We start from the raw sequence: 13281 nt of genomic DNA, 5'->3' as shown, positions 1-13281 counted from the left end.
AGGCTCTGGACGCGCAGGCTCAGCAGCCATGGCGCACAGGCCCAGCCGCTCCGTGGCATGTGGGATCTTCCCAGACCGGGGCACGAACCCATGTCCCCTGCATTGGCAGGCGGACTCTCAACCACTGCGCCACCAGGGAAGCCCAAGGGGCTTCTTTCTAAATTTACGCACTGGCTCCTTCTCAGCCTGGAGGACGTGCAGGCGACATGCCAGGGATTCCAAGCCGGCCCCTGTGGTGATCTGGGGAGGGGCCCGTCTCCTCCCTATATGTCAGGCACACTGTGACCTGGGGCCAGTAACGAAGCCCTCTGAGTCTGCATCCAGGTCTGTGAAATGGGGCCACGGGGCTGTCGGGAGCATTAAATAAGATGCATGTGCAGAGTGCGGGCGCATGGGAACCCCTCCGTCCAGGACCCCACCTCATCCTCCTCGGTTCTCCCTAGACTGCAGCTCTCTCACTGCTTGCCTCCCGCCTGTCTCCATGGTGAGATGAGAGGGTTTGGCTCATTAAAAGCAAATAAAAAAGGAATTAGTGGGAGCGGCAGCCTGGTGAGTAACTGATGAGTAACCGTGTCTGAGCTGAGCAGGGCAGAAACCAGGCGGGGGCACAAAGCCTGGGAGGGAGGGTTCTGTGAAATGCCCTCCAAACACACAGGCCTGGCCTGGGCGCCTGCTGGCCTGCTTGGGGGCATTAGGTTGGAGGACGTGGGAACCCCCCATCTGGCTGCTGATGGGGAGGGAGAGCGTTTGGGGAAGAAGAGGGTCACGGGCAGGGCTTCCGAGGGCACGCCACACTGTGCTCGCTTAGGCAGGGCTTGGTTGTGGCACTTTTAACGCCGTTGGCCTGGCCTCTTGGTGTGATTACACAACTGGTGGAGATTTCTAACCCCTTGCTGGGCGCCTAGCTTGTGACACGCCCACTCTGAGGCTAGCTCTACCTCCCCAGAGCTCCCAGCCAGCCTTGCCCTGCCGCACGCCTGGGGTCCACAGATGATCTGAGTGCAGCATCTCCTCTGCAAGGGGGCTGTGCACACCTCTTCTCCTGCCTCCTCCTGCCCACGGTCACTGAGCTGCACAGGGGTCAAGCTGGGGGCAGGAGGGCCTCCGGTGACCCACGCCCCAGGCCCCGAGTCCCTCCGTCTGCCTCGCTGGGCTTGATTCCACTGCCTGGGCTCCAGTCCAGCTTCAGCCCCTAACACCTAGTCTCATAACTTCTGTGTGCCTCAGTGTCCTCCCCTGTGAGATGGGAAGAAGGATGAAACCTGCCTTGCACGATGGTCGGGACAGTTCGATGAGAACACGTGTTGAGGGTTAGAGGGGTGCTGGTGCTGTGGCAGCAGGTGAGTGACGGCGTGAGGAGAGAAGCGCAGCTCTGCTGATCCACTTTCTCGACAGTTCCAGGACCCCACCCCTCGTGTAGCCAGAGTGACCTCCAAGATCCAAATCCTACAGCCTCTTGCCCCAGCACCTGCACAGAAAGTGCCCTCTGCTTCATGGGACATCTCTGGCCACCCACAAGCTGGCTCCCTGGGACCTCGGCCACCTCTTTTCTTATTGCTCTTGATCTCAGACTTGCGCCAGCAACAGGAAGCCGTTTCACACCTCTGAACCTCTGCTCCTGCTCTGTGTGCACCAGGAGTGCGCACCTACCACCTACACACCACACAACTATACACTCACACGCTCACATACTCAGACACCATGTACTCAGTCACACACATCATGTACACACACTCTCACGCACTCATGGGGAGTTAACTCATACTTCTTGGTAAGATTTATTTTAAGATGTCACCTCCTGCAGGAAGCCTTCCCTGACTCCACCCCCCCGCCCTCCCTTAGAGAGGCACGTCAGGGCAGCAGAGCGGTCCCCACGCGGGAGGTGGGAAGTGTGGGCAGGAAGGGCCCACCCGGGAGGAGGGGGTGGATGTCCAGCAAGGCCCTGGGAGGGCAGTGCCACCCTGTGCCCTTTGCAGACCCTGATCTTTCTGGGGAGGAAGGGATGCCCGACACCACCTTCCTGTCAGCTCTTCTCAGAGGATGGAAGTTTCCAGGAAGCTATGGTCCCCTGTGAGACAGCAGAGGCCAACCAAAGCCTCCTCTGCCCTGGGCCCCTGAGACCAGGAGGTCTCACCCTGGTGGTCCTCTTCCTGAATGGGAGAAACTCCGGGAACAGGGACCCCAGATAAGTGAGCCCCACAGGGAACAGGGACCCCACTGAGGGTGAGACCCCCAGGGTAGAGGAACTCACTGAGGATGAAGACCACCCTGGGGACAGGGACCCCACCAAGGGTGGGGCCCCCCCACCCTGGGGACAGGGACCTCCCTGAGGGTAAGCCCCCCAGGGGAACAGGGATCCCATCTAGGTGAGCCCCCCTCAGCTGGTTGGTGGGTGAGGAGGTGGACCCCAGAGCACATAGTCAGCGCCCAGCACAGGGCTGGGCATGCAGTTGGTGCTCAATGGATGTTTATGGAATGGGCCTAACTTGACCCTCCACCCTGTCTGGGAGGATGACGCCAGCCCCCAACAACAGGGACAGCACCAAGCACACAGAGGGGCATGCTGGTGCTCGCGGGGCACAAACACAGGGCTTGTGCAAGGATGGGGTCGTGGGTTTCCAGTGGCCACATCCGCTATTGCTGAGGGCAGTGCGATTCCCGCTCAGCAGAGCTTGGCTTTGGTCCAGTCGACATCACTGAGTTCTGTACCCATAGTGGCAGGTGCTGGGGACCACACAGACCCGGTCGTGGCCTGCAGGGAGCCTCTGTGCTCGTGGGCAAGGTGAGAGGGGCTCAAGAGACTGGGGCCAGGATGGCAGGATGCACAGGCTGGGGGCTGTGGAAAATAAAGAATGAGAGCTGGACCCGCTCATCTGAGGGGCCTTTGACACGTGTGGAGCTGGCAAGTCCCAGTGGCAGGGCTAACCAGGTGGACAGTGTCGAGAGCAATGAGAGCTTCAGACCTGCCACTGAGGGAGATCAGGCAGCCCGGGCTCCCTTCTGGCTGGTGGTCTGGGAAGGCTGCCTGGAGGAGGAGGCATTGGAACTGGCCTTGGAAAGTTGTTAACATTTGGGCATGAAGGGGAAGGAAATTACACCGAAAAGACCAGGAGCCCTCCAGGAGCATGTGAGCAGCACCGGATTTGGGTTGTTCTGGGTGGCGGATGGGGAGAGGGGGCTGGGGGGTCCAGCTGGACATGGACTTCAGGCTTGGACGGCAGGCCTTCCCTTCTCAGCTCAGGCAGAGGAGAGGGAGGGAAAGTGTGTGGGGGGGGCGGTGCAGAGCTGCACTTTGCACTTGCCTGGAGGGTGGCTGGTGGGTGAGGAAGGTCGGGAGGACCGGCACCCGAGTGTGGCAGTTCAGAGACCCCTGAAGCGGGCAGGGGTGTTGGAGGAGAAGGGAGATTCAGGAGGCCAGGGCCTGGTGATGGGGTGACAGTGGGTGGTTGAGAGAGAGAGCGAGACAGATGGCAACGAAGGGCCCTGGCGCTGCTCTGAGCTGGGGCGATTCTGTCTGGCCTCTGACTGATGGGGTGGGTGTCCCCCAAAGGGATCAGCACCAGTGGCTGGTTCATGAACAGCAGCGCTGGGAGGCTAACAGAGGCACACACCCCAAACATCCCCTCCCAGGCCCGCCCCCCACTGCCGTCTCCCAGGAGGAAACTGGGCCTCTCCAGCCCAGGCTTTCGGGACAGGAAGAGAAGTGTCTTACATGCTGGTGGCAGGGCCGTGGCATGCATCGAGTGCCCACTGTTTACCGTCCTCACCACAGCCCTGAAAGGTGGGTTCTATCGGCCGCACTTTGCTGAGTGAGAAGCTCAGAGAGGCTAAGGGCTGAGCCCAGGGTCACACAGCCGGCCGGCAGCAGGACCAGAGCCCAGCACTGGGTCCCCTGAGCCCACCGGGCCGGGACCTGCGGGGCTTCACCGTCCGCACCCGTCCCCTCCCCGCAGGGAGCCGTGAGGCCGCCTTCACATACGCCATCACCGCAGCCGGCGTGGCTCACGCCGTCACCGCCGCCTGCAGCCAGGGCAACCTGAGCAACTGCGGGTGCGACCGCGAGAAGCAGGGCTACTACAACCAGGCCGAGGGCTGGAAGTGGGGCGGCTGCTCCGCCGACGTGCGCTACGGCATCGACTTCTCCCGGCGCTTCGTGGACGCCCGCGAGATCAAGAAAAACGCGAGGCGCCTCATGAACCTGCACAACAATGAGGCGGGCAGGAAGGTAGGGCGGGCACTGGGCGGGGCTGGGAGGGCAGTGGGCGGGGCGGGGCGGACAGGCCTGGGTCAGGTGTGACGGCCGCCGTTACACAGGTACGGTGTGGACCTCTCTGAGCTTTGGGCTCCTCTCCTAGCGGAGGGAGTTGGTGAACTGAACCCTGAAAGTGCGGGGTGGGTAGTGCTGACCACAAGCCGTCACTTCTGTCTGTCCCAGCAGCCCGAAGAGGTGGGCCTTACTGTTCCCATTACAGAGGTTTGAAAACTGAGGCTGGAAGTGAAGTGATGCCCGCGGCCCCCAGCTGGTGCGCGGTAGGGGTGAGACAGGGATCCTGTTTGCGCACAAGGTGGGAGCCGGGCCTGGCCTGGGACCCAAGGGTGAGGGGAGGCCCCTGGGCCACAGTCCATGTCCCTTCCCTGCTCCTAGAGGGGTCATGCCAATATACGAGGAAAGGCTTCCCGGAGGAGGCAGCCTTTGGCTCAAACTGCTGTGAGAGACTGGAGGAAGGGGTGTTCCCAGGAAGCAGGAACGGAAGGGCAGAAACTGAGCTGGGGGCTCTTGGGCAGCCAGCTTCATGCGTGGGACGCAGAGTGGTGGGTGATAACCGAGGACATTCAAGCCGGGACGCACTGGGGAAGAAGTCAGGGCGAGTCCAGCCCCGCCCCTGGGAGATGAGGGCCCCAGATACTGGGCTGGGAGGGGCGGCCGCCATGGCGGCAAGATGGCCCGAGATAGGGTAGCCAGCCAAGTGGAACGCCTCTGGGTCTGGCTCTCCAGCCCGGGGGGCTGCACCCAGGGCGCCAGGGCCTGAGGGGCTCTGCAGGCTAGGCACGACTTGCCTTTCCAGGCAAAGAGTTGAAGATGTCCTCTGCCCTAGGGCCCAGAGCTGAGCTCGTTCACTCTCGCTGCCCCTTCTGTGGGCCAGGCGTTATGCTGGGTGCAGGGTCAGTGAGGAGTGAGACATAGCCTTGGCCGCGGGAGCTCCCACAGCTCCAACTGAGGGGAGCAGGGGCTGCACCCAGAAACAGTGAGAGCCCAGGGACCTGAGGGAGAGGTAGCAGTAGCTTCCGGGAGGCAGTGGTGTCCACGTACTGGAGCGGAGAAGAGCAGAGGCAGAAGGAGCTGGCACTTGCGAGGTGTGTGTGGGGGAGGGGTGTGGGAGTGTGGGAGGGGTGTGGGAGGAGTGTGGGAGGGGTGTGGGAGGAGTGGGGGAGGGGTGTGGGAGGTGAGGGAGAGGGGTACTGCAGATGGTTCTGGCTGGCGGGAGCATGAGGGGTGGTGACACAGGGCCTGAGAAGTAAGCAGGGACCGGCCCAGAACGGGCCTTGAACGCCAGGCCCAGGGTTTTGACTGCATCCTGTAGAAGCGGAGGTTGCCATGCAGCAGGTGGTTATTAAATTATTGTCAGATGAATAGATGAGTGAAGAAATGAGTGACAGCCTTTGTCTCCAAGGAGCTTACAGACAGCACGTAGGCCCCATTCTCTAGGCACAGGCAAACAGTGATCTGGGTCTGGGAGGGCAGAGGAAGGAGAGATTCAATTACATGGAGGCACCAGGAGGGCTCCCTGGAGGAGGAGGTGTGGCTGAACTCTCAACTGAACCAGTCCCCCCCATCCCCCTTTGAGCCTCTGCAGTGGCTTAGGTGTTGAGCAGGGGCTTTCCCACACCCCTGGGAGGACGGCCTCACTGTCCCCATTTTACACATGGGGACTCGGTGGCAGCAGGGGGTGGGCGGGAGGGGGTCCTGCCAATTGACAGGTGATGAAAAGGCATAAGGGGAATGGAGGCTAGCAGGATTGGGCCCCCGGGGAGACAGGAGGCATGACAACAAGGAGGCTGGTGAAGGGACCTGGGCCTGTTCAGGGGGATGAGGATGGAAGAGGGTCAGCATGTTGGGGGTTTTGGACTGGGCTGAAGCCATGAACCTGGAAGCCATGAACTGAGGAGAAGGAGATTGTCAGGGGCGGGGAGAGCAGATGGGCAGTGCGAGGGCCCGTCAGGGACAGGGCAGCCCCAGGAAAGGCCTCTAAAGTGGTCAGCAGCCGGGATTCTCCTGCCAGCGCTGTCCCTAGCTGTTTGTGAGGCTCTGGCTGGCCCGGTCCTTCTGCTGAGTCAGTCTTCCCATCCGCACAGTGGGTGTAATGCACCTTGTGCCCCTCCCCCACTGCCTCTCCAACAGCCTCGACCCTGTGGGGCTGTGCAGTGTGTGTGTGGTCTGAGCCCTTGGAAGAGGCCAACAGTGGTGGCCACACAGTGTCCCCGGGGGCTGATCATAGCGGTAGAGTTGGGGTGGGTGTGGCTTTTGAGGCTTCCTAGAGAAATGAGTGCAGACCTTCATGGGTCATCCCAGTGCTGGGGCACCCTGGCCCCATTATAGAGCGGCCAGGCCCACTCCCACCCCCACCCCCTTAGGGCCATGGAGTTCAGCAAGTCACGTGGAGAGGAAGCTGATGATGCCACACTGAAGTCCCCCAAACCGCGTGGCTTAGAGCAAGAGAAATTTATTCTCTCATAGAGGCAGAGGGCCTAAATCAAGGTGTCGGCAGGGCCGAGCTCCCACCACGGCTCCGGGGAAAGACCCTTCCTGCCTCTTCCAGCTCCTGGTGGCCCCAGGTGCTCCTTGACTTATGGCCACATCATCCAGTCTCTGCCTCTGTCTTCACATGGCCCCTCCTCTGTGTCTGTGTTCCCTCCTCTTCTGTCTCTTATAAGGACATGTGTCCTTGGACTTAGGGCCCACCCTGAACCAGGATGATCTCATCTCGAGTCTTACTTACATCTGCAAAGTTCCTATCTCCAAATAAGGTAAACTTCTGAGGTTCTGAGTGGACATGAATTTGGGGGGGACACTCTTTTAGCCCACCCCAGACCGGCACATGGCCCACCACCTCCCTGGTGGGCCAGGGCTGGACAAGCTGAGCGTGGAGACCTGCTCAACTCCGGGCTCCCTCAGGACTACGGTCCATCAACCCTGTGACTCCCCCTAACTTGACAGTAACTAAGCACTGTCCCCAGAGTGGGGGCCATCCCTTATTCTGTAAAGAATCCCGGTCAGCCCTTTTCTGGAGCTCCCCCACCTACCCCCTCCACTACCTAGGGTGGTGGGGCAGGGGTGAGGCCCAGGGGAGGGGCCCTGCTCAGCCACCAGCTCCTCTAGGCAGGGTGGGTCACTCTGCACCCTCCCAGGTGGTCTCCTGGGGCAGCGGGACTGGCGCCACCGTCACTGTCGCGCTTATCGTGAGGGCACTGGAGACTGAAACAGCACATTCTTGAATCCTGGGATCACTTCCCAGGAGAGGCTTAGGCCCAGGGGACCCAGCCAAGCGAGGCTTCAGCCCCTTGCTCTGCAAACAGCTGCCCGATCGGCTTCATCTGCTGATTGTCACACAGGATCTGGCCACACAGGATCTGAACGTGGAGGGAAGGGGCTCGGGGCAGATGGCAGAGCGAGGTTTGGGCAGCTGAAGTGGGCATTACCGGTGGCCGTTAAGCCTGGACCACCTGGCCTGCACAAATGCTAGCCTGGACACTCCTGCCAGGTCTCTGGCCATCACCACCTGTCTGAGGAGGCACCTCCTGGGTCAGCAGCCTGGGGTGGGGTGAACTGCTTCCCGGGCTGGGGGCTCTGAGAGGGCTACGAATCTGGTCAGCTCCTGGCCTGGGGGCACCACGGCAGGCAGTGTGGCCAGGGCAGGGGAAGCTTCCCAGCCTTGAAGGGTAGATTAATGGAGGGAGGGGCTTTTGGGGGAAGGGGATGGTCCAAGCAAAGATGAACACGGGGTGGGGTGGAAGGAGGGAAAGGAGAGGTCTGACGGGGGTGAAGGGGAGACGGGGGAGGGGCAGGAGGCAGAGAAGAGGTCCAGATATACTTTTCTTGGGCGGAGGTCCCACTCTTCACCCAGACCCCCAGACCCTCAGACCCGACTTCTGGCCAGTGCCTTCCACCCAAACACCCCACGGCACAGTCACCAAGCCCTGCAATTCCAGTTCTGAGTATTCCCCAAACCTGGCCCCTTCCCCTCCTCTGGATATTGGGGCCCGCCCCACCTCGGCCCTCCCATGGTGGAGCATCACCCTTCCCTCTCCTTCCTCCTCCCTTTACCCCAGCTTCTCCTGTCTCCACCCCGGGACACCATCCACACAGGAGCAGAGAGCTTCACCCCCCAAACTTTTCCCCAGCTTCTCCTGTCTCCACCCTGGGACACCATCCACACAGGAGCAGAGAGCCTCACCCCCCAAACTCCAGGCCACCAGCCTCACGTCATGTTCATTTGGGCCGAGTCTCCCCTTCCTTGCTTGCACTGTGCCCCCCCGGCCCCCACCTCTTTGTCTAATGAGGTCCTACTCCTCCGTCAACACCTAGTACAGGCACCACCTACTCCAGGAAGCCCCCCACCCTAGGCAGCCTCCCCCTCTTACAGCCCCTGCACTTTGCTGCTTTGTGTGTCAGTTTCCTCCTGTTTCCCACCTGGACTGTGAGCCCCGGGGTTCCTCGCCTTGGTCCAGGGCCCCATGTGGTCAGGACAGGGAAAGTGAGTGGGCAGTAGCTGACACCGTGGATGTTTCTGTCTTTCTTTCATTTGTTCATTCATTCATTCATTCACTGAGGGTCAGGGCTGGGGTTCTGGACCAGGGGGCAGAGGGTGGCCAAGACCCTGTAGGGCTGGGCTGTCACAATGAGGCCAGCGGGAGCCCAGACAGCTGACAAATGGCCCTTGTGCAGTCGTGGGGCGGCAGCTAATGATTCCCCATCTTTAATCAGGCCTGGCTGGCAGGGCCTTTTCGATCCGGGTAAATGAGTGCCTGGGGTCAGGGCTGGCTCTGGGAATTGGCTTTCCAGGGCCAAGGAGGGAGGCCCAAGGAAAACACGGCTGCACCCATCACGGGCCCTCGGGGAGCAGGAGAGAAAGAACAACACTGGTCTGAGGGTGGCTTCCCAGCAGACGGCACGCCTGGGCCTCACTGATCCATGAACTCACCTCCCACCCACCCCCACTCTGTCCTTCAGCAAAGGTGTACAGAGCTCCGTGTGCGTGCCAGGCTTTCACTGAACAGCCGCTCATTAAGTGCCAACTGCATGCCAGGGCCTACACCAGGCACGAGGGTGCGTAGTGGAAGAGACAGGGGTGGGGGATCCACACTTATTAAGCACCTGCTGTTGCTGGACCTGGTACCGAGAGGTGCCTCCTCCAGCCTGGATGGGTGCGTGCACCAACTTCTCCACCTGCCACTCTGTGACTGGCAGGGGGTCCCACGGCCCCCTGAGCCTGTCTCCTCATCAGTGCATTGACCTGCAGCTCCCGTAAGAATTTAGTGAAACACGTTTGATAAATGTACCCCACGCTCTGCTGAGTTCTGAATATTCTCACTGGACCCTCCCAGGGCCCTGTGTGGTAGGGACCTATGGTCAGTAGCCCCACTTAATGGATGAGGAGATGGAGGCTCTGGGAGGAGGAAACACTGACCGTGTGGTCACACAGCGGGAGGTGGGGAGCTGGGTCCAGGTGTGGGGGAGGCCGGGGTGGGAGGGAGCAGGGAGGCCCCAACCCTCCACCCACACTGAGCCTACCCCATGGCCCGCAGGTCCTGGAGGAGCGCATGAAGCTGGAGTGCAAGTGCCACGGAGTGTCGGGCTCATGCACCACCAAGACGTGCTGGACCACGCTGCCCAAATTCCGCGAGGTGGGCCACCTGCTCAAGGAGAAGTACAACGTGGCGGTGCAGGTGGAGGTGGTGCGGGCCAGCCGCCTGCGGCAGCCCACCTTCCTGCGCATCAAGCAGCTGCGCAGCTACCAGAAGCCCATGGAGACGGACCTGGTGTACATCGAGAAGTCGCCCAACTACTGCGAGGAGGACGCGGCCACGGGCAGCGTGGGCACCCAGGGCCGCCTGTGCAACCGCACCTCGCCCGGTGCCGACGGCTGCGACACCATGTGCTGCGGCCGAGGCTACAACACCCACCAGTACACCAAGGTCTGGCAGTGCAACTGCAAGTTCCACTGGTGCTGCTTCGTCAAGTGCAACACGTGCAGCGAGCGCACCGAGGTCTTCACCTGCAAGTGAGCGGCTCCTCCCCGCCCCGCGGCCCCGCCCCCCCGCCCCGCGGCCCCGCCCCGCGGCCCCGCCCCGCCGCGTTTTGCACTTCTGCTCCCAGCCGGGCCGAGGGCAGAGGTGGGTGGAGAAGGTGGGAGCTCCACGGGCGGGCGCAGCAGAGCTCCCCCGGGGCCGGTCACCCTCTCCTTGCCCCCCAGGGGCTCCCTCCTGCCATTCCTGTCCCCTCCCATGGCAGAACAGTGCCCATCACCTGGCCCAGAGGGCGAGGCCAATGGCATGAGTGTCCCCGAGGGGCCCAGTGAATTTCTTTTCTTTTCTCCGGGAGAGTGAACCCCAAGGACACCCACATACCCCGGAAAGCAAAGCGACAAGACTCTGAGTGTCCTCCCCCGCCTGGTGGTATGGACACGGAAAGACTGTCCCAGGCCGCCTCAGTCACTGGGCTCCAGGGCGGTTTGGGCAAACGTTGACAAAAATTATTTATGTTTTCTTAGTATCAGAAGAGGATTTTAGCACTAAGGCATAGCCGGTCCTAACTCCATACTCTGTGTTAGCTCATCCCCTTGCTGCCCTCTGCTTCCTCTTCTGGCCCCTGGGTGCCCTCGGGAGCATCCCTATGTATGGCCCTGTCCCTGGGGAGGTGGCGGTGCATGTGGTCCCCATGTGAGCTGGGCATGGGCTTGGTGGCTGACATGGCCAAGACGGCCTCTGAGGAGAGCCACGGACAGGGACCTCTGGCCCTTTCTTTCCTTCTTTTGAAAATCAGCTCTAGCAAATCAAAATGTCACCCATGTCAGGTTCCAGGAGTGCTGCATCCCCTCCCTAATGCCGTGGCCCTTCCAGTCCCCCACCAGACTGACACCCCCTAGTTTACAGAGCCCCCTGCCACCCTGGAACCAGCCGGACCCCCACGACAGCGCTGTGCTGGGGCAAGCTGGTGGGAAGGGGGATAGTTCAGGGGTGTTTGCCTTATTTGACAGATGGGGACACTGAGGCCCAGAATGGCTCAAGCACTAGCCAGAGACCCCAAGGCCGTGAGTGGAGGCTCCCACCTTGGCTCAGGCTTCCTGACCCCCATACCAGGCCTCCTGACCCTGAAGGACATGTTCTGGGGATGCCCAGGGTGAGGGGCAGCCCCCACGCCTTGAAAAATCTGGCCGCGCTCTTCCCCCCGCTGCCAGCCTCACTGGGGTCCACGCCCTGCCTCGAGGTGCCTTTGAGAGTTTCTCCTGTGGTCTTCTTGCCCAGTCCTAGTCCTTTCGCCCTGGCCCCGATGCTGAGAAAACTCGGATAGGGCGTTGCTCCGCTGGGTTCCCACCTGCTGTGCCAGCAGATGCCTGCCCTCCAGACACTCCCCCCGTGGTCCCCATACCACGCAGACCCTCCCTTGAGGTCCGAATCACCCCGAAACCTGGGAGACGGGAATGGAAAGGGGTCCTGCTTGGTTTTAAACTGTGTGCAGGGTAGGGAGAGATTGGGGGCTGGGGACTTGGCACTGGACGTGTCCTCTGACAATATTCCCACTCACCCTGGGGAGACTGAGGCACAACTTGTCCGGGCCCAGAAAGGCTGGTGTGCACCTGCTTCTGGCGCACCACTGCCCATGCACTTGTCCCTGCTCTGAATTTAGGGTGTTTTCTCGCAGAAACCCGTGGAAATGTGTCTTCAGGCTACTGACCAGCCAAGTAGGCCGGACATTAGCCTGGGGTGAGTGACCCTGGGCCCTGGCCCTGGCGTCCACCCTGCCTGCCCCGATGATGCCAGGATGCTCCATCAACAGCGGCTGTCCTGGGAGCTTCCAGGCCACTGTGAATGCCCCCCAGTCCCCTTCCCCCACCGGATCCCGGGTCCCAGGACACCCCCGAGTCCACAGGCCTAGCATCTTCTGCCAAGGAACCTGGTTAACTTATATTGTTATATAGCGTCGAAATGTCTATAGTGTCTTTTAAATTATTGTGACCTACACTGGGTACTGGGGGGCGGGGGGGTGGCCGTGCTGTCCCCTAGCCAGGCTCCTCCTTCTGCTTGAAACAGACCCTTGGACCCTTGGGGCCCCTGATGCCACCAAGTCATGCGCACTGTCCCTCGGCTACGAGGTGCCGCTGCCGAGATCCCACCGTCCCCTAACAGTCTGTCAGCAGCAGCCCTTCCCTTGGGTGGGGTGGGGTGTCAGCGCGGCCCAGGCAGGGATGGTGGTGGCTGAGGCGCTGCGTGTCTCCGCAGCGCCCTCACTTCAGGAGAGCTGCTGGGGTTCTGATGGGCTGTGTCTGGCCTCCCCGAGAGGGGAGCGCTCGGCTCCAATAAAGCTGGAATCAGAGAAGTGAGTGTGCGGAGTCTCTGCAGCTCTTTCTGGGGGCGGGGAGACGCCTGAGTGGCCCACCTCGCTCGCCCCTCTGTGTGCGCTGGGCTGGCGCCGTGCGAGGGGAGGGGCTTGTCACGTCGGACCCTCCAGGAATCTTTAGCCTGTCCCCATCTGGCAAGGGCCACTGGTGGAAGCTGGACACAGACCCTGAGGCCTCCCTGGACAGCCTGGCTCAGGTCGCAGGGACAGGAGGGCCGCGGCCCAGTGCCGAGCCGACTCGGGCTGCGGGGCTGGGTGCTGCCCTCAGGAGAAGCGGGAACCTGAGGGTGGGTGACCTGCAGCCAGGAGGCCCTGGGCCCATCTGACCCCCTCTGTGCCTCCTTCCCCTTCTGACCCCAGGAGGGGTCTGTCCCCAGGGTCCCCGCGGGTCTGTCCAGTTGTATCTGCTGGGTTTTGACTCCAGTGCCCCCCTGGGGTGCTCCTTGCCTGCCCTCTCCAGGTGTGGGAAGGCGGTCCAAGGTCCCTGGGAGCTCAGCGGCCCCTGGCTGGCCACCAGGCCTTGCTGCTTCTCCCCAGAGGCCCAGCCTCCGCCCACGGTAACTAACCGTGTGAGCAGTGAGGATGAATGGCATTCCTGCTGAGGGCCGGAAGGCATGCGGTGGGGCCGGTTTGGCCACTGCCCGCTGTCCCGGCAGCCTGGCATC

General features: G+C 61.7%; 1 protein-coding gene across 1 annotated transcript in view; it reads left to right on the top strand.

Moving 5' to 3' along the window:
* The window catches only part of WNT7B (Wnt family member 7B), a 51834-nt gene extending 39287 nt beyond the window's left edge, over window positions 1-12547 (top strand). The window contains exons 3-4 of the mRNA XM_082635966.1: window positions 3954-4225; window positions 9805-12547. Of these exons, the coding sequence (XP_082492092.1) occupies window positions 3954-4225; window positions 9805-10284 (752 nt within the window). The 3' untranslated portion in view covers window positions 10285-12547. The remainder of the gene's footprint in view (window positions 1-3953; window positions 4226-9804) is intronic.
* Window positions 12548-13281: the final 734 nt, after the last annotated feature.

This window comes from Mesoplodon mirus (assembly GCF_964341445.2).
Source record: "Mesoplodon mirus genome assembly, chromosome: 11".
Taxonomy (NCBI): domain Eukaryota; kingdom Metazoa; phylum Chordata; class Mammalia; order Artiodactyla; family Ziphiidae; genus Mesoplodon; species Mesoplodon mirus.
The sequence above is the reverse complement of the archived record's forward strand: the minus strand, read 5'-3'. Positions and strand labels throughout refer to the sequence as shown.